This window comes from Tachysurus fulvidraco, chromosome 1 (assembly GCF_022655615.1).
Source record: "Tachysurus fulvidraco isolate hzauxx_2018 chromosome 1, HZAU_PFXX_2.0, whole genome shotgun sequence".
In the NCBI taxonomy this organism is placed as follows: domain Eukaryota; kingdom Metazoa; phylum Chordata; class Actinopteri; order Siluriformes; family Bagridae; genus Tachysurus; species Tachysurus fulvidraco.
The window spans coordinates 21,407,363-21,430,796 of NC_062518.1; the positions used below are offsets into that span (position 1 = coordinate 21,407,363).

General features: G+C 39.5%; 1 protein-coding gene across 3 annotated transcripts in view; it reads right to left on the minus strand.

The window, feature by feature from the left end:
- Positions 1 to 11,002: 11,002 nt before the first annotated feature.
- The window catches only part of LOC113644125, a 131,240-nt gene continuing 118,808 nt past the window's right edge, over positions 11,003 to 23,434 (minus strand). For all 3 annotated transcript variants that reach the window (XM_027148716.2, XM_027148717.2, XM_047800548.1), the window contains 8 exons: positions 20,986 to 21,242; positions 20,199 to 20,335; positions 17,053 to 17,174; positions 15,315 to 15,432; positions 14,525 to 14,833; positions 14,008 to 14,212; positions 13,456 to 13,873; positions 11,003 to 12,430 (listed from right to left, as the gene is read on the minus strand). In XM_027148716.2, the coding sequence (XP_027004517.2) occupies positions 11,528 to 12,430; positions 13,456 to 13,873; positions 14,008 to 14,212; positions 14,525 to 14,833; positions 15,315 to 15,432; positions 17,053 to 17,174; positions 20,199 to 20,335; positions 20,986 to 21,242 (2,469 nt within the window). In that variant the 3' untranslated portion in view covers positions 11,003 to 11,527. The remainder of the gene's footprint in view (positions 12,431 to 13,455; positions 13,874 to 14,007; positions 14,213 to 14,524; positions 14,834 to 15,314; positions 15,433 to 17,052; positions 17,175 to 20,198; positions 20,336 to 20,985; positions 21,243 to 23,434) is intronic.

Below are 23,434 nucleotides of genomic sequence, written 5' to 3' on the forward strand. Positions count from 1 at the left end.
ATCTTTGACTGTTGCATAATAACTGTTATTTTAATTCCCAGGACTCTCCTTCACAATATGCTAAGGCTGAACATTCTTTCATTTAGTACTTTAGTAGTCTTTGACTTTATCCTTTGCATGTAGGAGCATCATTATTTTGTATTTTGTTCATTAGCGATCAAATCCATTGTTAAATGTCCATTCACTTCGGTCTAAGTCTGAGACATCCTGCATTCACCCTCCTGTCAACTATAGGCCCTCTGCTGAATTTAATATGGCACAAATCCTTCTCTTTTTTTAGCCACATTTCTATCAAATGTTATATCATCTTATAGAGCTGTCCTGAAATATTTGTTCATGACTATTCATATCTAACAGAGAAGAAAACATGGCACATTGACATTTCCTGTTGAGCTGCTGCTCCTTAAAGACAGATCAGACAGGAGAACTCGGCATTTGATGTTATATTTCTGAGAGGAGGTGTTTGTTTCAGGATAAACAAGGTTCTGTACAAACGAAGACAGGCTTTGAGCAAATTTGGACTGGTAATGTTACAGATGATTTTTACTTACTGACAATATACTTGATATAAAATAATATCTTTTTAAAAATATTATTGAAATAGATTGCTTTCCTCATAAGGTAATTGCTAAGTAAGTAAAGATTTTTAACAAAGAAGTATTAGGTGGACAATATGGCACTAAGTTTTTTTAGGGCACTTTTTTGGGGAACTACAGTATGTTTTTGCAACCAAAGAGCCATTTTATAGTACAGTCCATATACAGTACAGTGTAGAATATTCTTTGCCAACATGGTTGGTGGAAATTGTGGTCCATGTTTGTATAGGACTTTTGATCACCCAATTTCTGTAAGTATTGTTGAAGTTTGAGAAAATGTAGGTGAGATAAAAAAGAAAGAAAGAAAGAAAGAAAGAAAGAAAGAAAGAAAGAAAGAAAGAAAGAAAGAAAGAAAGAAAGAAAGAAAGAAAATATTCTAAAATATTCAAATCTAAAAACCAAAGAAACATCACAGTATTAAAGGTTTGGTATGAACAGATGAAAATACACCGTGAAATACTTTGAATCTGGGAATAGAAATTAATGTGTGTTTGAGTTTTTATGATTTTGGAACTGTAGTCCAGGGCTACCGTGTTTGTAGGCTGCGGTGATCTGGTCAATGGAGTTTGCTGCAGATAATGGAGGATTAATCTTCATTTCTCGTTCATCCATGGCCCGACCACATAGTGACATGTCTCATTAGACCTGCATAAACAATACAAAGCTTCATAAGGGTCAAACAATACACACACCATTACACAACCCTCAAAGTTGGGTCAGGGATTGGATTCATCCGGTTGATGCCAAATTCTGTTCTTCAACTATTACATTTCAGGAAGTCTGTGCTTACGGTAGCCTTAGATTCCTGTTCTTGGCTCAAGCTCGAGAATAAACAATCAAAAAAGAGAATAACTATAAGAAACTGATTATAAATGGTGTATAGTAGCATTGATAATAGTATGAAAATATACTGTATGTAGATGATCGACTTCCCGGTTTCTACCTCCACTCTCAACTTACTGGATCTTTCAACGCTCGCTGTTCTTTTAACTGTCCCTATTTTAAGTATCGTCCTCTCCCAAATTGCACCCTCTCCAGCCTACTAGCCTCACAACTTATCCATGCATGGATTTTCTGTCGACTTACCTAAGGGAGATCGAAGGCTAATTAAGATTGTTAATGAAGATTTAATTTTCCGCTTTCCAACCCAGTGAGCACTTTGGAAGATGTAAAAGATGCAGTGAATTTTTAACTCTGGGGATGTAGTAGACTAGTGGTTAACGTGTTGGACTACCCATCATAAGGTTAGGCATTTGTTTCCCAGGTACCCAAGCTGCCACCACCCTTAGTTGTATAAATTAAGATAAAATGTCAGTTATTTTGGATAAGGGTGTCTGCTAAATGCTGTAAATGTAGATCTGCAAAGCTTCATGAATGAAATGGTTAAAAGTAAAGTTTTATATAACCCTTTGCTTTATGTGACACGAGTACTTTATCCAGTGTGTACTGCATCACCGATAACATTTCTGAAGAAAAAAAAACTTGTGTTTGTACGTGATAGCCCGGGGAACGTATCCATGGATCAAAAAGAATAAGGTATGAGTTTCCTGCTGAACCCACCAACATGACGCATACTCAAGCCTGATGTTTGGCATGATGTGAATACAGGTTTTCTCTCTCTGCTTTGATGCATTAATTATTCAACAGGCTAATTATGAAGTATGTGGTTCATCTTCACCTGCAGTATCTCTGAAACCAAACCTTTAGTTCACTTCTGGGGGAAAAAAATCAGACACTTGTTTCAATGGTACCATTCGAGAACAATTTGCCTGCAAAAAAAAAAAACTTATTATGCTAAGCTTTTAGTGCCTCAGTGAATGGTTCTCATATATTACCAGTGTTCGCTTTAAAACCCGTTGTAAGTATTTAGTAAGATTTACGGCATCGTTTCTTTTTTAGACCACACATCCTTTTGTTGCACAGTGACTTAAATTGCTTATATAACAGTGAATAGAAGAAACAATTACCAAAAATAGTATAAGTGCTCCTGCTGCGTGGGTAATCTGCTCAGAGCTTCTGCAACTTGGGATTCACTTTCTTACTTAAAGACTTGCTTTTGTGCTCCCAAAATAGTGTTATATGCTCATTCCTGGACTTTTATTCCTAATATACAGGTTGTTCATAAGAATTTTTTGTCTTCATTTGGAGTTTTCCCTCACAAACTGCCACATCTGAATTGTTCCATGGATGTAAATGGGCTGTTTTGTGATTAGGTATATTGTTAAAATCAGTGTAGAAATAAAACTGAATTCTCCTGGTGGCTGTGTGGGTTTGCTTTAGGGTTTTTTTCCCAACCATCCAAAAATATGAAAGTTTGTAGGTGGAAAGGCTATGCTAAATTGCCTCTAGATGTGCATGAGTGTGTGTGCATGAGTGTGTGTGTGTGAGTGTGTGTGCGTGTGTGTGTGTGTGTGTGTGTGTGTGTGTGTGTGTGTGTGTGTGTGTGTGTGTGTGTGTGTGTGTGTGTGTGTGTGCAATGCTCTGCCCACTGGGCTGACTCCACTGTGACCCTGAACAGGGTAAAATATTCACTAAAGGTGAAGGAGTGAATAGCATGTATCAGAGACAACGCATGTATGTATCATTTTCTGCTAAAACTTTCTCTATTTAGAATGAAACATATTATTTAGCCTTGTAATTCATTCTTTGTAATAAAAAAATGAACCGTGTAATAAAAATTGAGGCTTTGCGTAACTGCAAAACTATTGAAACTATTGATTGGGGATATTTTTGGCTACAACAAGCAAGGCAGGATTTACTTTCTCTGAGGTTAGACAGTGCACAGTAAAATTTGTCAGACTGCTTGAAACATTTACAGACAAACCTAAATTTGATGCTTTGTGCCAGGATAAGCATGTAGCAAGACCCTGGTCTCTAAATAGAGCATTCTGTCTACTTTGTGAGAAAAATATATATACATATAAGGAAAGGAAAAAATAGTCCAAGCATAAAGTGGTAAGAACTGTGAGTACCACAAATACAGTACCATATACCCTTGTAGAGTATAACAGAGGTACAATAGGGTATGGAATAAAGAAGAAATAAAAATGTTCCAAATAAAAAAACAAGTTTGGCAGAAAATGTCAAATATTTGATGATGATCTTATGTAAGGTGTTCTAACAGCCAAATAGTAAATTTTGTATACTTACTTTGTATAATTTCCTTCCTTATTAATCTTTTAACAATCCCAAAATACTGTAAATCCATTAGGGTTAGAATTAGGGTTAGGATTAGGGTTAGCAACCTGTGGCTGCTTTACTCTTTAAATGAAAAGTTATGGAAGCATCAAACAGGTGACCATTCCTCATTACTAAAAAAGAGAGAGCCAAACATTAAAAAAGAAAAACGATTTAAAAAAGAAAAATATTTTTCTTTTAGAACTACCTAAGGAGATTCTACTCTGTTTCTACTCTGTTTACTTCAGTAAAATATTTTATTTGAGACTCTAAAAAGTGTCCTATAAGAAGCTATATAAGAAATCTCCAAATCTTTACTGGACAATACTTTTTTGGCCCCATCTATGTAGTTTATCTGTTTATCTATGTATATATGCCTCTCTAGTTATAAAAGAAAATGTCCAGAATGGCAAGAATATGAGACATATGAGACATGATCACTGTTTCACACACTCATATGGCACATTTTCCTGGCAGTTAACACATACAGTATATACGTAGAAGGCAGAGCAAGATGGAAAAAAAAACAGGCCAAAATCCAGATATTATTTTGTTGTATGGTTTTAAGAGTATCCCATTGAAAGGTCATCTTGTCAACACATCCAGAAGCCCGGTCTGAAAATAACTGCCTGGGATCGTTGCCAGGATGGTCGCCGAGCAGACTGACGTTACTAGAAAGACTTTGGTATAACCTACTTCATGTGTTCTTCTATTGGATGGTTTTGCTGTGACGCAACTGTTGTGTTTCCAGCTTTGGATTATTTTTTCCTACTCCGAAAACTGGGAGAAATTTAACTCCCAGTTATGAAGGTGAAACATTGCAGTCTATTTTTCTTATAATTCCCAGGAGAATAAAACAAGACATATGTTTTAAAAACAATCAGGTTAATATTTCAGTAGCTGAGCTGTTTTGTTGTTACCCTAGACCGTTCATATGAAAACCTTGCAGACTGTCGAACGACACGTTTCCTAATTACCGTCATAAATTACTTCCCTTGTTTGCATGGTTTGTAGACCTTAGCAGACCTGACCCTGTCAACCCCTCTTTATCGTCACCTCCCAGATGCTCAGGCATCACAAGGAGACAAAATACACATCATGCTTCAATCCTGTATGGATTAATGGTCTGAAAACGCACAGCAGTGTGTCTTTCATTTGCACCTGAACAGGTGCACTCATGCCCCTTTAACCCAGGAAAGGAATAGATTATTAACTATAAAAAAAAAAAAGATTATTGGGATGGAGAAACATTCAGAGGTAACAGAGCACACATGAACTGTTGTAATATCAGACACAAGTATACAAGAGCATAAGAGACTTAGAGGAACCAGACATATACAGTCTGCATGTATTTATGTTCCTCCTGACGGAATGTGTTGTTCGGTGAATACAAAACGGCTTCAGGGGAAGACTAATAGCCTCATTATTCTAAAAAAAGAAAGCTTGTTACAGTGAGCTGAAATTGCACAGCTAAAGTTACTGTAGCATTACACAGTACAAAAATAGGTAGTAAATGTCAGTATTTTATCTTTATACCTCGCCACTGCTGAACGATTGATCCTGATCTGAGTATCAGATGAAGTGCTGATAGTTTTAATGTATTCCATAGTTAATTGTTATTTTCGGTCAGGAAATATTTATTTCTTCATTTTCAGCACTTTGGTTGGAGGTAAAAGTTTAGATTTTATACAGTCAGATTTTCCACTACAGGAATATCTTAATGATCCATGCTTTGGAGTTATTCGAGTACATGAGTTGTGTCTTTTTTCAGTGTGGTTTTAATTTTAACAATGAAATAATAATAATAATAATAATAATAATAATAATAATAATAATAATAATAATAATAATAAGAGAGAGGCTGAACAACTGTCTATAGCTGCTACAATGTGCTTCACAGATATTAAATGCATCTAGAAATGAATAAAATCTTAATAAACCAGAAGTTAAAACACTGATTTTAATTGCATTGGTATAAACTGAGAGTTCTGCTTATGGACAAAGGCCATTACCAATGCCTGAATTCGGGTACATGATATACTGATTTACCAACTAGGGAGCTGTTTGAGAATAATCCAATTGACTGGATAAGATTTGTAAAAGGTTTCAAAGCTACAAATATGAATGTCAGGAGGTCAAAGGAACTACTTGCAGAGACAAGATTGTCTTACAAGGCAAGGTACAGATCTGGTGCATTGAAGGTTCCCAAGAGCACATTGTCCTCTGTAATTCTTAATTGGAAGAAGTTTGGAACAACCAGCACTCTTCCTAGAGCTGGTCCACCAGGCAAAACTCAACAATCTACAGGAGAAGGGTCTTGGTAACCAAGAGGTGACCAAGAACCTGTTGGTCACTCTGGTTGAGCTCCAGAGTTCCAGAGCTACATAACTTGCAGAAGGTCCACCATCACTGGAACACTCCACCAATTTGGATATAATGACTGCATGGCCAGACACAGAAACACAGACAATTCTTAGGACAGGACACATGAAAGCTTGCTTTTTAAAGTCTATAACATAACAAATTTTGAAAAATAAATAAAAAGACTCTGAATGCAAGGTATGTTAATATTTCTAGCCACTTATTTCCTTACTTCCTTATCTCTCCCTGCCTTCCAATACACTTTTAGAGTCAATGTTTGTCTTATTTAAAGTTCCGAATGCATTGCTCTGTCCTATTATTGACTTTGTGTTCAGTGTTTGTCAGAGACTGGTAGGAAAAGAGATTGGAGTGGACATACTGTTCACAGTAGGAGTCGTCCAGCATTGACATTGCCTGGAGTGCATCCAAAGAGATCTCAGTGGCTGGCCGCTTATTACTCCGTGACAATGCCAAGCATACGCACTTATACACAAGAATACACACTTGCAGGTAAAAATAGACACTTCATGAGGGACAGTCAAAAATGGATTTATTTAGGAAATTATTTATTTAAGCACACACAAAACCCTCAAAACATATGTCTTTTATTCAAATTTACAAAAAATAAAAGAGAAAATACAACAGAATAATATAATAAATAGACTTTTTTTTTTTTCATATGGCATCATGAGATTTTAATATCACTCTGCATAGAGCAGGATTAATAATGGTGAAAAAAAGGAGGCAGAGCCATTGTGGTAAGCCAGACATGGCGAGCCTTAAAGCAAATACCAACATTCTCAACCACAATGCTAGTCAAAATGGATATTTTGTTAGAAATGTATTGCTAATGAATGAAATCCTGTATATTGTATAAGTGCATTACATGAGCAGAACTAGTGCTAGTACTGGAGCAACATTTATAAATGTACAGTAGGTTCTAGAAGAAAAGCACTAGGCTTAAAGAGAACTCAAAAGTTTTAATATCAACCGATGAGATGCCGTTGTTTTGGTGAATAAAAGATGTGTGGGGTGTAGTGGCTCGGCCTCCTCCTCTACCCGTTATCATGATTGTACACTAATACAGTGGATCTAGTTCTGGTCTGGCCCAGTCACAGTGGCTCTGAGAAAATACGTCCCACTTAATGATCAGATCACGCAGGACATTGAGAAGGTGTGTGTGCATTTGTGTGTCTCTCTCTCTCTCTCTCTGTGTGTGTGTGTGTGTGTGTGTGTGTGTGTGTGTGTGTGTGTGTGTGCAAGGGTTGGCTTTGAAAAAGCATGATGGAGGAATACTGACTACGGCTTCTGAAATGTATTCAAAATTGTATTTCAGTACAACAGATATAAAAAGCAACTTGTTCTGAATACATTTTGAATACTTCCTGAAACGACACATTGTGTGCTATTGTTCTTCTACAATTTTACTACAGACAACGTTCTGCAGAGTCGGTAGGTTGAGGTTTTTTTTGGGTTTTTTTGTATATATTATAAGTACCATTAATCTGACACCCTGTGGTGAGTTTTGTTTATTTTAAAATACAATGAGCTATATTTTGTTATGATTAATTGCACAAAAATAGCCTAATGAACATGCATGTATACTGGGTGGAGCTAACTGCTTAGCAACTTGTAACTACGGTACTTTCTGAGTTACTGGTACTGTATCCCATCTCCTATAAAGCTTGCAATAGTCTCCTTTCATTTCGTTTGCCATAGCGAGTACAGTTTTATACATTTTGAGCACTTTTCAGTAGAACACCTTATAGAAGCATCTAGAGTTGAAATGGCTTCATTAGTATTGCTATTCTCCTTCACTGTGATGTTTAATAAATACCTTTACAAGTTTGCTGTTTTGTCTTCCAACTAGGTCTCATTCTCCTTTCTCCCATCTTGGAATATATCATGACCTCTCTGTCTTCTAACCAACCAGCAGGAATGTGCCTACATGAGGTTTGTGTGGACGAGTGGGTAGCCTTTACTGTACCTTACTGCACATTGTGGAGTATGCCTAGTTTCAGATCCCACTGTCTAACTAACAAACATATATGTAGCCTCCTTTTTTTATTGCTCTTAATAAATTGCTCTCAATCTCAGCAACATCTACTGACATGTGCTACTGCCATGCTCTAAACTAGCTGTGGCACAGTAGACACGCTCAAAATATCCCAAGTGGTATCTGATGGTGGTACACAACCCACAGCACCAGTGCACCATTTTACAGATTACTGGTTGCAAAGGAATTCATTATTTTACAGGACAAGATTTTAAAGGATGATTCAGACAAAAAGGTCCATGGCACAGCTTTTAGCTAAAATGATGGATCACTAGCAAGACCACCTGAGCCACATGCCTGTGGTCTCTCCGCATGCACTAAATGAATGATGGCCTAGTGGGAACTTATTATATTGTATGCCATGTGGCATACACTGGCAATACATTATCCGTTTTACTGCGAGCACTGAAACAGTCAATATACGGAAGTTCTGTTGATTGGAAGACCATGGAAAAGCCAGTCAACTCCTTGCTTCTCATGGTGGGAAACCTAGACCAGGATTTAGTCTGATGCTTTATCAACCTGGTTTACACATAATATCAAGTGTGTTTAACTCAATCCAACCTGCTGTACTGGTGCAGTTCTATAGAGAGAACTTGCAGTCCAGAAACATTTTTAAATGTAAGAGCACCTAGTATACTGTATGGGTCTTGAATCACCTTAGGTAGAATCTGTTCTGTGAATGCTTTATTCACCATAAGCTGGAATTGGTGCCTAAAGGTACTACCTTTTTCTCTAGGGAATGGTAGACATGACCGTATAGCTACAGTATATGTGGATGCTATCTCAGCTCGAATATTATCTCTGGGTCATTCTGAAAGGCTTGTGGTACCTGCATTCACATTTCCATACGAGCCTAGTTGGGGATCTCCTCCTTATACTGGAATCTCTTAAGGTCCCACCTTGTGATCCTCTGCAAGACGTTGTTCTGAAATGGGTGTCTCTGACAAATGCCTTTTGCTAACAAGTACTTCAATAAAAATCACATCAAATCACAGGTAATATCTGGGCAAATAGTTTGCATGGCAAGTGTGGGTGACCTGTTGACTTGGGGATGGTGGTTACCTTGTTGCTGAACTATGGATTTCTGAGCAAGGTCATGTCACACGATTTTGTAAATCAGTCAATTGACCTCGCAGCTTTCCATAACGTTGTGCCTGGTAAAGCATTAATTGTTGCTCTATAGTACTATTTAGGCCACAAAATCCATTCTGTCCTTAGACCAAAAGTTAATGAAAGACAAAGGGCCTAATGTGTCTATTCAGATCCTGGCCTACTGTTTGGTGAATGTCATCACCTTGACCTACAGGCTGGCTAGATATCAAACCCTCACCATGTCAAGCCACTTTAAGAGGAGTGTCTATAAAGAGTGTCCCCTCCTCATGGGAATTACTTAAAGGCGTGACATTGCTGCTACCTGGCTTTCAGCAACAGGGTGCTAAACTGCCAAAGGAGGTTTCAGGGAATGTTGGCTATTTTCATAATCTTTGGTTTGAGATTACCAAAGCAACATACCCAAAATATATTTTGGTTGATTTTTAAATGATTCAAATGTAAACATTATGTGTTTTTTTTTTTTTAATATTCTGATTTTTAATACTGATATCTGTATCCTGTTAGAACGCAACCCTTTGTGTGTATGTTTTTGTATGTGTGTGTGTTTACCCTTGTAGAGAGAATGGAAAAAATGGCTACATCCATATGTCCATCTTTAGATGAAAATTCTGTACATTGGCTGTGGGACAAAATATTTTTGACTTCAGCAGTCAGGTGGATAAGTTCTGGATTCCATTTAGGCTTGATGCCCTATAGTAGAGTTGTTAATCCAAAATAATCCAGACAAGTCCACTCAGTTCAGTTTATTCCTCTGCAGGTGATTCAGCTCTCCGTGCTGTAATCCAACATGACATTTGAATCTTTCATCTTCCTAGCTTTCTTTAAAATGACTTTTCATGTTGTTATTGTTGAATACTACGGTACGCACTCAGTACTCAGTAATCACTTGACACACTGGTTTTCAATATTTACATTTACATACAATGTCATAATATTTATACTGATTTTTTTTCATATGGAAAAACAACAACGGTATCGTCATATCTATTACTGAGCTTCACATATAAAAGTGCATTCCAGACTTCTCCTGAATTCTCGAGCTAATTCAATTCTTGACATCAGAATATTCTTTAAATTGTTCCAGACTTCGTCAATACGATAACTGAATTAAAATAATCAGCAAATTATCGTTGTGCTGAAAAGTGCTTTTACTCACCAAAAAAAAAAGTGGAAAACAAAAAAAACCCTATAATTTTGTATGCATGGATCCGGCAAAAGAACACTGACACTAGATCACATTACACCTGTAGCCCCATTTAAAGCCATGTCAGAAGTTTGTTCGCATTTTTAACATGGCAGTTGGATATCCTGTGTTGCAAATGTGAACTTCTTTCACTTTTTCCTCTTCTTTGACATATGTATGTTTTGGGTCCATCTTAAATCCAAGTCAAGATGTTTTGCATTGAAAAGGCATCAAAAGAAATTAAGAAATTAATTTTCTTTTCTTTTTTTTAACTTTTAAAAAAGTTTTTTTTGTTTTGTTTTTTTGGAAAAATGTCTATTCTGTAAGTGTGCAGGTTGATTTTCATGATAAACATTTTGCTAACACCATGAGCAGACAAATTCAGTTCAGCACTTCCTGTACAAACCTTTATCTATCACCTTTATGTATTTCTTTGTTTATCAGTCATGGTGCTATTTTTTTCCAGACTCCCTTGTGATGGTATTGTCTTGCCCCAAAAGCATAATTTAAGTCTCTCTCTTTCTTTCTCTCTCTCTCTCTCTCTCTCTCTCTCTCTCTCTCTCTCTCTCTCTCTCTCTCTCTCTCTCTCTCTGTGTGTGTGTGTGTGAATAAAAAAAGATATCATGGGAATACCACTCCCTGCAACATTTAGAGAATGGTTAATACTCTGAAACTGAGAAACAAAACATTCCCTGTTTCTCCTTCTGCTCTCACTGTTCTGCCTTCTAACACATATTGCTTTAAATTGCATCAATCACTCACACCATAGCTTTCTCTCTCTCTCTCTCTCTCTCTCTCTCTCTCTCTCTCTCTCTCTCTCTCTCTCTCTCTCTCTCTCTCTCTATTTAGCTAGTGTTTGTTTAGCAATGTCTGACCCAATTACTCTCTCTCTCTCTCTCTCTCTCTCTCTCTCTCTCTCTCTCTCTCTCTCTCTCTCTCTCTCTCTCTCTCCCCCCTTCTTTAGCAATTACTCTAACACTGGTTGCTGTTTACTCATCCCTCCCATACCCTTACACCATCCCTGACTCAAGCCGACTCTCAGTCTTTGTCCTTCCTCTCATCTCCAGACTGCTCCTCTTTCTCCTGATTCTCCTTATTGTTTTGTTTTCTGGGTGTCACTGACTCGCTCTCCTTTTCAACGTCTATCTCTTTTTCCCTTTCTTGAAAGAGTTGAGCTAGTTTGTGGAAACGTGGGCCCCACTCCTCCAACCCACCACCCCACTCCTCCTTGTTGGCTTCCTTCTCTCCTTCACTCTCCAGGGAGCTTAGCGAGCCAGCCCGTGACCCTGTGCCTTCAAGGCCATACACTTGAACCGAGTCATACGGTGGCTGTGTTGGATCGAAGGTCACCTGTGCCAGACGTAACCGCAGAAACTCTCCAACTCTTAAGGTCAGAGACTGGCCACCACCTCCTTGCATGCCCCTTCCTGTTGCTTCAGGCACTGATGGCCAAGCTCCTCCATATCCCAGGATCCCTCCAAATGCCCCTCGACCCTGCCCAGGGTAGGGTAGCAGCTGGGGCATCATATCCCTCCTTCCCAGATTGTAAGCCCCCACACCCACCCTTTCCTGCCAGTCTGCCACAAACCCTGTGCTCTCCGGGACACACAGTGGAATCCCACCTTCTGGCCTTGCTACCACAAAACTACTTCCCATCTCCAATCCACCTCGGCTCAAGCTGGCAGTGTAGTCCTTCTGCTGCTCCCCCTGCAGGACAGTGGAGTAATTGCGGCTGACAGATTGCATGGCATTGTTTGTGCCATCTGTGCCATCTGTGGAGCCAGCTGTACTCTTTTTTGGTGAGAGCCCAGCACGTGAGGACCGTCGCCCTGCCATGGGCAATGTGGCTGAATCACACAACCAGCCACCTGAAACCCCAGGCCTGGCCAGTGAGCCGGATCGAGTCAGCACCAGTTCCCGTGGCACAGAATCTGACTGCACCTGTTGGGGATGGGGAGGAGCAGGAAGGTTAAAGTGGGTCAGGATATGCTTATGCTTCTAAATGAAGCAAAATAGAGAGGAGAAGGAAGAAGGATCGAGTTTTATAAAGACGGGGAGAACATTAAAAAAAACAGAGAAAAACAATTAGTTACTATGAATAAATATATAGTTTGAGATGAGAAAATAATGAATCCTGAAAAGGCAGAAAGTTAAAGACGATAAGATGAGAAGCGAAGCCGTAGCAGAGATTAAACTGAGGAGCTTAAGAGAGCTCTGTAAATTGGACTCCAACAGTCTCATTTTCTTTTGCATGTAAATCAATTCTATTTCCCTTCACAATAATATTTTGCAAGAAAGTAATCATTTTCTTTCATCCTACAAACACAAAACTCCCGATAATCTGTTCACATAAACTTGTCAATAAATGATTGAATTTTTGCATCGTCTATATATATATATATATCGTCTAGATAGGAATTAATCACATTAAAATTAAAGAAAAAGTACACTATGTGTTTATATTGAGATATTTGTGATGTATTGAGTTATCCTGGTGCTCAGAATTTTTTGCGGTTTTATGCTATGCTAATGTCATGGGGGACACTTGTTAGCACAATTACAATGACTTTATACAGGAGTTAAAAAGAATGTCATTGTTCTCAAACATAAGGCATAATGAGAGCGCCAATGTAGAAATAGTGGCGACTGTAAACGTTTGGACTCAGTTCATGTTGCAGCAGACTATGGTGTTGTCCCAGTATAAGCATGAAAGCTACCGAAGGTGGTCTGTTTGAGCACAGTGTATAGGTGTGGACATTAGAGTTGGACAGACTAAAAGACTAAAGTCCTGCGTCTTTGTGCGTAATGTAGAAAACTGATGATCAATGAAAGAAGTTAAATCTTTGGATCCCATTAAATCCCATTATTACCTTTATTAAGGAATAATATTTAGTAAATATATTTATTTATTTTTCCCTTTTTAAACAATCGGCTTGGTTATTATATAAAAAAAAGATGATTCTTACCCAATTCAGATCCTGGCTCGGTTGGGCGTCACCAACCAAATCTTCCTTGGTATCATTTTTCTGCGGCGTTCCTTCTTCAGATGCAGTGGCTCCATCCTGGGACGTAGTTCCTTCTTTATTCCCCATCTCACTAGGCCCCATGTACAAGTGTCCCGGTTCTAGGGGCCCCACCATTGCACCTTGGTTATGGATTACAAGGGAGTGATCTGGCTGGCCACCAGAAAAGCGGTATCCCAATTCGGTTAGGCCAGGGTCGTATGGACCCTGTGACCGCCGTAGCACAGGTAGTGTCTGGCTGCTGTAACACAAACGGCCATATAGAGGAGTCTGGCTAGGGTACTGCCCACTGTCCATAGGTCCTGATTGGGCCCAGCTGTTGTATGTTCGTGATTTATCCTGGCCACGCTGAGAGAGGCGTCTAATTAGGAAAGCAATAAAAGATTAAGATACTTTTAGCTGAAATATTGTCATGTTTATATTCGTCACTGTGCAAGCACAGTGAAAAGACTATGTAGTGTGCTGTGAGCTAAAATTTTACTTGCACCGACTCACATGTTCCGACTGTCAAGGGTTCGGTATCCCCTCCTTGCACCGTGCGGGGCGCTCTGGAGTGCCGTGATGTCAAACGCAGCTGTGTCGGCTTCACCGCCTCCCTCGTCATCATACGTGATGATGTTCTCCCTTACGTCATCTTCCTCTAGAGGAGAAAGTGAGTCCCTTTTTTGTCTGCGCAGGGACAGAGACAGAGCAGTGACAGCTAAAGAGAGAGAGAGAGAGAGAGAGAGAGAGAGAGAGAGAGAGAGAGAGAGAGAGAGAGAGAGAGAGAGAGAGAGAGAGAGAGAGGGGAAATGGAAAAGGACAAAAAAAAAGAGAGAAATCTTTTTTTTTTTTGTCATTTATAAAAATGGAATACATACTGTCTGTGGTTTGATATATTTTTTTTCCAATGAAATTGCAGGGTGCTCCAGAGAGAGAAAATGATTCCAACAGGCCATTAGAACAGAAAGCATTCTCAGAGATACACAGAAAAAAATGACTAGTCATTAGATGATCTTTTTCACAGTCATACCCAAAAGTGTCGCCCCGCATGCTAAAATCGCCAGAAGGGCCGCTGTGCTGAGACCCGGAGAAGGCAAAGAGGAGTGCTGGGGTAAACATACAGTTTCCCTTTCCCACTCCGCATCACTCTGCTTCTCCTTCTCACTGGCTCGTGCACCTCCTCTCAGACAGGGACACACTGACACAGTGACTGTCGCCGTGCTAGTCAGACCTGATGATACATCCCTGAGGACCAGAGGAACATGGAGCGTCAAAGAGGTTGTCGAAGAGCGGGAGTGAGCTTGCAAAGGAGAGACTAGAACCAGGCTTGCAGTGGGACCTGGAGAAAAACAGACAGACAAATAAACAAGAAAAGGGAAAGAGGAAATGGAGAGATAGATGGTTAGATGAAAAAAGAAAAGAGAAGGCTTGAAGCTCAAGTGGAGCCTGATAGACATTTAATTCCACTGAAATCAGTCAAGTGAAATTTAATTCCGTTCCTGCTTGGGACTACATTTGTCCAGACCATTGAGTCTGAATGCTATGGAGAATGCCAAGGCATATTCTGTCTGAGCACAGAAAGAAGATATATGTGGCAGGAAGAAGCAAAGGCAAACAAAGTAGCAGTGCAACAAAGGAACCAGAGATACAAACGATGACGAGAGATGCAGAGGAAGACAATGCTGCAGACAGAAATATATGTAAAGAGAAAGCAGAGAGAGAGGAAACTGGTAAGGCATAGAGAAAGAAAGAGAAAGAAGCAGTGGAAAAGAGGGGGGCGGGAAGACTGCATCAGACAGGGCCAAAAACACAACGCACACCTCCACTCTCTCGAATGCTGAAGTTGAGTGCAGCACTGGACTCAGGAGGGATGTTGAAGTAGACCGTGCTGTCGTTCCCTCCCTCGTCTCTATCAATTGCTCTCAACACTTGCACCACCTGAGAGGAAGAGATGGGGAATAAGAGAGCAATGAATAGACAGCAATCAATAAAGAATGAAAAATAAAGGATATAGAGAATAAAGCTACAATTCACACATACATTTATTTATTTATTTATTTATTTATTTATTTTTATATGTTGGCTTCGTTGCCTCAGAACTCAAGAGTCCGTAAAGCTCCGGTTACTGTTTGTGCTGTTTCGCAAAAAAAAAAATCCTGGTTGGTGGACTGGGGATTTGAAATTATGCCAAGATATGAATAAGTGTGGGACTGGTGGTGTATGTGTATGAAGCCGCCTAGAGATAGTCTGCCACTGCATCCTATCAAGGGAGCCTCTGCCGTGTTCCTGGAAAAGGTTAGTCATGATGAATGAATGAATGAATGAATGAATGAATGAATGAATGAATGAATGAATGAATGAATACCAAAGTGAATGAAGTTCTGAGCATTTAGCAGAACCTACAAATACACGTTTAGCACATGCCTTAATATACTGTATCTCCAGCCCATGAGACCCACTTAGACTAGAAATAACCATACCCCACCATCTTGCATCAAGGATCTTCCCTCACACCTTGGGGACATGCTGGAAAGAAAAACGAGTGTAATGTGGTTCAGAAGCGAGTGCTGGCAGGACAGTTTTGCTGCAGCAGGGGAAGAACATTTTTTGTATGTTTTCCATAATACATGAAGATTAAGAGACTGTCAAGTCACATTAACAGCTCAGTACATCTCGGAAGTCGATGAAACGTTGCTGCTGTAGACGGTTCGAAGTTGAAAGGGAGCTCTAGAAATGAGTGCAAATTAAACCTCTGAACGAAGACATGTGTTGGGAAAGCCGAGCAGATGGGCACGGAGACCCAATTAAAAACTAAACATGTGGGAAAATATCATGACATAGTGAGACAAACAGCAAATCACAAACAAACAGTGGAGTAGATATTCAATTAGTTTGTGGATAAAAAGGTGAGAAGGCAAACAGCGATGGATGAGGAAATTTTGGATTTGAAAGATTAGGCCGTACAGAATAAATGTTATATAAACAAGTCACAAAGAAATCATTAGATTGACAAATGTGTTATTTTTAGAGGTTTCTGTAAGGTGACATTTATGTAACATTTATGGAAGCGTTCTCCGTGGTCAATGCTTTGTGGCATTCAGTAAGTTCTTCAGAGGGCTTGTGGAATTGTCTTACACATGATTGTGGGGAATCTAAAGCCTATCCCAGGGAACTTACAGTAGGGCACAAAGTTGGAGACCTCCTGGATAGGGTGCCATGCCAACAAAGGGCACAGATGCACATATATTCACACACCCATTCACATGGAAACTCCCAAAGCATGGGGAGAAAAATACAAAATAAAACTCTTCAGGAAATGCTCTCTGAGGTGGTTAAAGCAGTCTTACTTTTCACTTTGGTGCATCATTTCACCCCATAACCAATTATTTTAATGCTTCAACAGCACACACCCATGCACCCTCAAATAGTGTGTGGAACACAATGACACAAAAAGTCTACTCATAAATGTCCGTCAAAAGCACGAAAGCCTAAACTAATTTAAATGACAATAAATATACTGTATATGTAAAAGTTAATAGTCTTTGGTGATCAGCTCACCTGTCCGACAGAGGTGGAGTCACACATGGCTGTTGTGTACTGTCTGTCCAGCTCTGGAGCATTGTCGTTCAGGTCCAATGTCTCTATGGCTACCAGCACTCTGGACACTTGGCTGGGGTTATCTGATGTAAGAGAATAAAAAAGCAGTGTTTGTTAGTTAGTCATGTACAGTAGTGTAATGGATTACCCCATCACAAAGGGTTTTTGGCCCTATATGCACCTCTGCCATATCACTGGGCTGTTACCTACAGTAGGGTATACACCTGTTTTGCGAAGTCTATGCCATGTATTCATTCATTTATTCATTTTCTACCGCTTATCCGAACTACCTTGGGTCACGGAGAGCCTGTGCCTATCTCAGGCGTCATTGGGCATCGAGGCAGGATACAGTATACCCTGGACGGAGTGCCAACCCATCGCAGGGCAAACACACACACTACGGACAATTTTCCAGAGATGCCAATCAACCTACCATGCATGTCTTTGGACCGGGGGAGGAAACCGAAGTACCCGGAGAAAACCCCCGAGACACGGGGAGAACATGCAAACTCCACACACACAAGGCGGAGGCGGGAATCGACCCCCCAACCCTGGAGGTGTGAGGCGAACGTGCTAACCACTAAGCCACCGTGTCCGCCATGCATTTATATATTTTCTATTTTCAGAATAAGAGTATGTCTTTTTCTTCTTGGACCCGTGCTATGTTTTTTTTATTTTCCTGAATCCGATACTCACCCAGCATCCACACATTCTGCTTGAATAAAACAGCATATTAAAGCTAGCTATAAGTATGCGCCATTGTTTAGAGTGTAACAATACATAGATTTCTAGATTCCCTTTGTCAGATGCAATCCGTCCATTCTAGGATGCAGATCCATCTATAGAGCTATTCCCAACCTCACAGAGCCCAAGGTACAAGGTTCCTGGCCACACTTTTACAATGTAGTGATTTTGCTTGCCAAGGAAAAATCAATATACTGTACATGACCAGTTCACCCAGGCCAGGCAGGTCCAGGCAAAGGGAGAGTCTGGCTGATTTAACACAAGCAACCATACCAAGTAGTTTGGCTGGGGTACTGCCAGAGTGTGACACTTTTTATAAATTTATACTGGACTAGATCTTCGATCATTTCTCCCATTCCAGATTAATGCTTGTCATATCAAATAAATAGCTTGTGCTCGGCTGTCTCGGACAGTATGGACCTGTCATAGGCTTGGACTTATAATGGATTGGTTCTGAGACTGAAAAAGTATGCCTACAAAAGACTCGTCACATTAACATTCAGTGTCAGACGTCGGTTTTAGATTGGACTGTATTCACACACACACACACACACACACACACACACACACACACACACACACACACACACACACACACACACACACACACACACTCAGTGGAACAACATGTTATAGATAAAAGCACATCGCACAACATTCCTAGAAATAGGTTCCGTTGGTCTGAAATAATAAATCCTCACTTTTCATAAGAAAACTTTGGCAGATAAATGAACTGTATTCTGCTCTCATTTCTAAACCTTGAGCTTTCTATTCAGGGACAAAACATTGGTGTGCCTTGTATATTAATCAACTACAATTTTTTCATACGTAATCGTTGTATATCTTTTCCGTTTCTTTTGTTTCATCATTTTTAATTTGAATGAGCGCTGCTTACAAATTTACAGTATGGCATTTTGGGGGCTTTTTATTTATTTAAATTTTTTTTTTTTTCATTTTATTCCAGAATGCTGTCCTAGTATAAAGACTTACTAAAATGTAGAACTGCATACATTTTTTCAGTAGAGATGTGTGTGATTGTAGAGTAGAACCACTAGAATGTAACAGTTATTCAGCTGAAAAATATGAGTGCTCTGAGTTTTGGCAAAACAGCAAGGAGAAGAATTTAACTGAGGGGGAAAAAATGGTGCTAAAAAAAAAAAAAGCAAAGAGAGCACATCGCTATCTGTACTTCAGTTTAAAAAAAACAATTCCCAATTTTTTGTTAATCTGAAATTAAATAAGTAAATAGTTCATTTGTATAATCATGATTATTATTCCTTATAATCTTACTCAAGTATGATAAATAAATATTCATTCATTCGTTCATTTTCTACCGCTTATCCGAACTACTCGGGTCACGGGGAGCCTGTGCCTATCTCAGTCGTCATCGGGCATCAAGGCAGGATACACCCTGGACAGAGTGCCAACCCATCACAGGGCACACACACACTCTCATTCACTCACACTCTCACACACTACGGACAATTTTCCAGAGATGCCAATCAACATACCATGGTGTGAGGCGAACGTGCTAACCACTAAGCCACAGTGCCCCCTTATAAATAAATATTAAAATATGTAATATGTACTTTTAACATTTGGTTTTTATTTCTTCACCATCATACTACATGTAGTGCACTGTGTGATCTTTAAATCTAATTTATAAAAAAAATAAAATAAAAAATCTGTCAATTCAGGTCAAATCTAATTGAGCATCTCTGCTGAGCATAAACCATAAACAAGGAAGGACAAGCAGAGTTTACATTTTGGAAGGACAAGCAGAGTTTACATTTTGAAATCATTCATCATTTTTTTATCCATATGGTCTGCATATTTCTTTTACAGAACTACAGTACAACTGAGAATCACAATTGCATTCAAATCTAAAAAAGTTATGTGTGAAACAAGTCTCAGAGCAGCTTTACAGAAGTATGGAAACAGAAGAGAAAGAAAAAGAAATAAATTTAATAATAATATAAATAAGAGGAAAATTTTTAAAGTTTAAAAGTTTAAAATTCATTTTAAAAAGATTGCCTTAAAATTTAAAATACTATAGATCTATCCCTATCCCTAATGAGCGAGCCGGAGGCAACGGCAGCAAGGAAAAACTCCCTGAGATGATATGAGGAAGAAGCCTTGAGAGGAACCAGGTTCAGAAGGGAACCCATCCTCATTTGGGTGACACCCTACAGTAAATAATGTAAATATAAATGATGTCTTTGCTACAACAGTTTATAATATATAAGTTGACTTATTTTGTTTCTATATACTGTAACAATAAGCCTACATGTTGTTCTGCTATCTTGTAATAATATAACTCGGATCTAACTGTGAGAGCGTGAGAGACGGAAACCTGTTATTACCTCTTTGTGTGGCGATGATGGTGATATTGTGCCACTGCTCTTGCTCACGGTCCAGCTCTGTTGTCGTGGTGATAAGCCCAGTATCTGGGGTGATGCGGAACAAAGCCTCCGGATCTGACTGAGGATCAATGGAGTACCTGAGAGAAAGAGACAGAGAGGTGAGGTAGAAGTGAACCAGGTAAGGATGGACAACTGAGTGATACAAAGACATTAGAGGCATGAAGGATAGAGTAAATCGGGGAGATACATGACAGATGAAAAGGCAATCAAAGATAAAATTGAAAAGCAATGACTTCCGGGTACACCTGTAGAAAACTGGTGCTAAACACTGGCAGAGATGTGCAAGGTAGGGCAAGAGCAACAATGCCAGTTAGGAGTACCCTATCTGGAAGATTGAATGTGCTTGGGTAGGATCTCTAAAATTTGGGGACACTTCAGAACAGTGATTGTTTGGGTTGTGGAGCTTTTAAGATTAAATCAGTCATGGATGACTTGGGGGCGGCAGTCCATAACAGATATTTGGAATAGTATTACAAAGGCCACTAAGAGCACTTTAAAGGCCTATCATTTCACAGATATATTAGACTCCAAATTCACAGAAGTTGCTGAGTCTCAGGAACCTTTACATAGATGAGACTGAGGGACATAGGTGGGGATGCAGAGAGGTTATATAGAAAGAGTCAGCTTTTTGGGGTCTGGCTGTCAAGGACCGTAAAGCAGAATTATTTTCTAGAATGTGTCACAATAAAGAGATATGAAATATGTAAATAAGTGTTCAGGCCGTTACCTGATGTTGCTGCTGAGTCCTGTGTCTGGGTCCACGGCACTAACCCGTCCAACGGTGCATGCCGGAGCACAGTTCTCTGACACCTCCATGTGATACCGGGCCCGGGAGAAACGTGGCGGTTCATCTGCATCCAATACAGCCACTCGGATGGAGGCACGGTCTTTGAAGGGGCCACGGCGCAGGAAACGTGGGTCAACGGTTGGGTTCATCACCTCAACAGAGAAGGAATATGAGCTCCGACTCTCATAGTCAACAGCCTGCCAACAAAACAGAAAACAAAATTGGATTTGAGGATGAGCTCAAAAATAAACGAATGCATGCACTTTGCTTAAAGCAGTTCTTTCCCTGGTCTTTTTGATAGAAAGATATAGCCATGCGAACTATATACAGTAGCTAGTTGGAGAATGTATGCAGAATCACAGTTCTGGCCAGATCACCCTAAATATTCCGAATTTTTATGGATTATTGTCATCTCTGCATATTAGTTCCAGAATGAGGCTAAACTAGGCTATACTCATTGCAATCTCTGCTCTCTGGTGCTGTTCTCAGACTCTGACAGTGTGAACATTGGATTGAACTTGACTAGAGGCTATTTAGAAAACTTTTAGCCTGCAGGTAAACCGAGTGTGCTTATTCATGTCTGGATGCTCAGAGTGTGTGCTCAGGGACTAAGATCTGAGGTAATATTGTGAGCGTTTTACAGACACCATAACTAGTAAATGCCCTGAAAACCTGTGATAAGTTTTGCTGTTTTCATGACTCTCTGGAGAAATTTGCAGTTATGGCCAGAGCATCTGCCAAACCATACAGCCATGCTACTAAACAGGATGTTCTCTATATTTGAGCGGTAGAACTTTGTAGGATTTTAAGAAATAAGGTGGCAAACACTGTAATAATCATCTAAAATGAATCTCCTGTATACTGAAACAGGACAGTCCTAGTTGGAATGATCACATTAATCACTGCCCATATGGTTTAATAATTTCATTTAACATGATTGCTTTCACCTGTATTCTTTAGCAGCTTATAAAATAACATTTTATAGCATCCAGCATGTCCTATTATATATCTGGGACGTTTAGGAGACTGTATTCATTCAGTATTCATATCTCAGGCGTCATCGGGCATCAAGGCAGGATACACCCTGGACGGAGTGCCAACCAATCACAGGGCACACACACTCTCATTCACTCACACACACTACGGACAATTTTCCAGAGATGCCAATCAACATACCATGCATGTCTTTGGACCGGGGGAGGAAACCGGAGTACCCGGAGGAAACCCCCGAGGCACGGGGAGAACATGCAAACTCCACACACACAAGGCGGAGGCGGGAATCAAACCCCCAACCCTGGAGGTGTGAGGCGAACATGCTAACCACTAAGCCCCCCTAGGAGACTGTATTTAAAAAGATTTTCAGTGCCAGCTGTATTGGTCCATTGGAGTTTTTTTTTTTTTTTTTTTTAAACAAATTACATCAATGCTAAATGCTGCACTTTGGTAATCAGTGATTATAATAGTTTTAGTGTGCACGGGATAGCCAGATTTTCTCTGTGTCAAAACATAGCAGAATAAAGATAACCTTTTTAAAACTCAAATAATAAGTTCCCTTTCTTTAGACTACATGTTTTGGCATCTTATCGCCACTTCAGAGCTGATTAAAAAAAAGGAAAAACTTAACTACAAACCAACTGCTTTCTCAGCACATTTTTTGTTGTTTCAAACAAAACTACTTAAGACATTGTGCTTGGCTTTAAAAAAAAAAAAAAAAGCATATTTTCCCACAAAAGGAGAGTATATTGTAGTAAAGAAAGTGCTGAGACAGCACTTTGTCACAGGTTAGATATACAGCTCTAGCTATGTTTCTTGCACAAGCAAACATAGTCATAATTTGTCATTCATGTTTACTTATAGAGCAAGTGTTAGCAATCCTGCTGCTGCTGCTATATACTGAACAGCCACAACATAAAAAACACTGATAGGTGAAGGGAATAAGATTGATTATTTGATCACAATGTCAACTATCAAGTGTACAGTCAGTTCTTTAAGTTGATGTGCTGGAAGCAGGACAAATGGACAAGCGTGAGGATCTGAGTGACTGAGAATGGCAAAGTGTTGACAAGCAATCCATAGACGCTAAATCTTGCCACTTACAGGATTTGTCAGATATCACAACACACCTTGAGAGATCTTCTGAAGTCTATCAATGCTTTAATGGATCAAGTAAGTAGTATTTGCAGGACAATGGGTACCACGGGGGTTGGGTTTGTTTTAATGTTACGGCTGATGGATGAATACAGTAATTAGCTGCCATGTTGAAGTGTAAACTGTTAATACCCTCCATCCCACATAAATATCATGTCTTTCTAACCTTGATGTAATTTCATAAATATGTGTGTATAATTATCTGTCGATTAGGGGGCGGGGTGGCTTAGTGGTTATTACG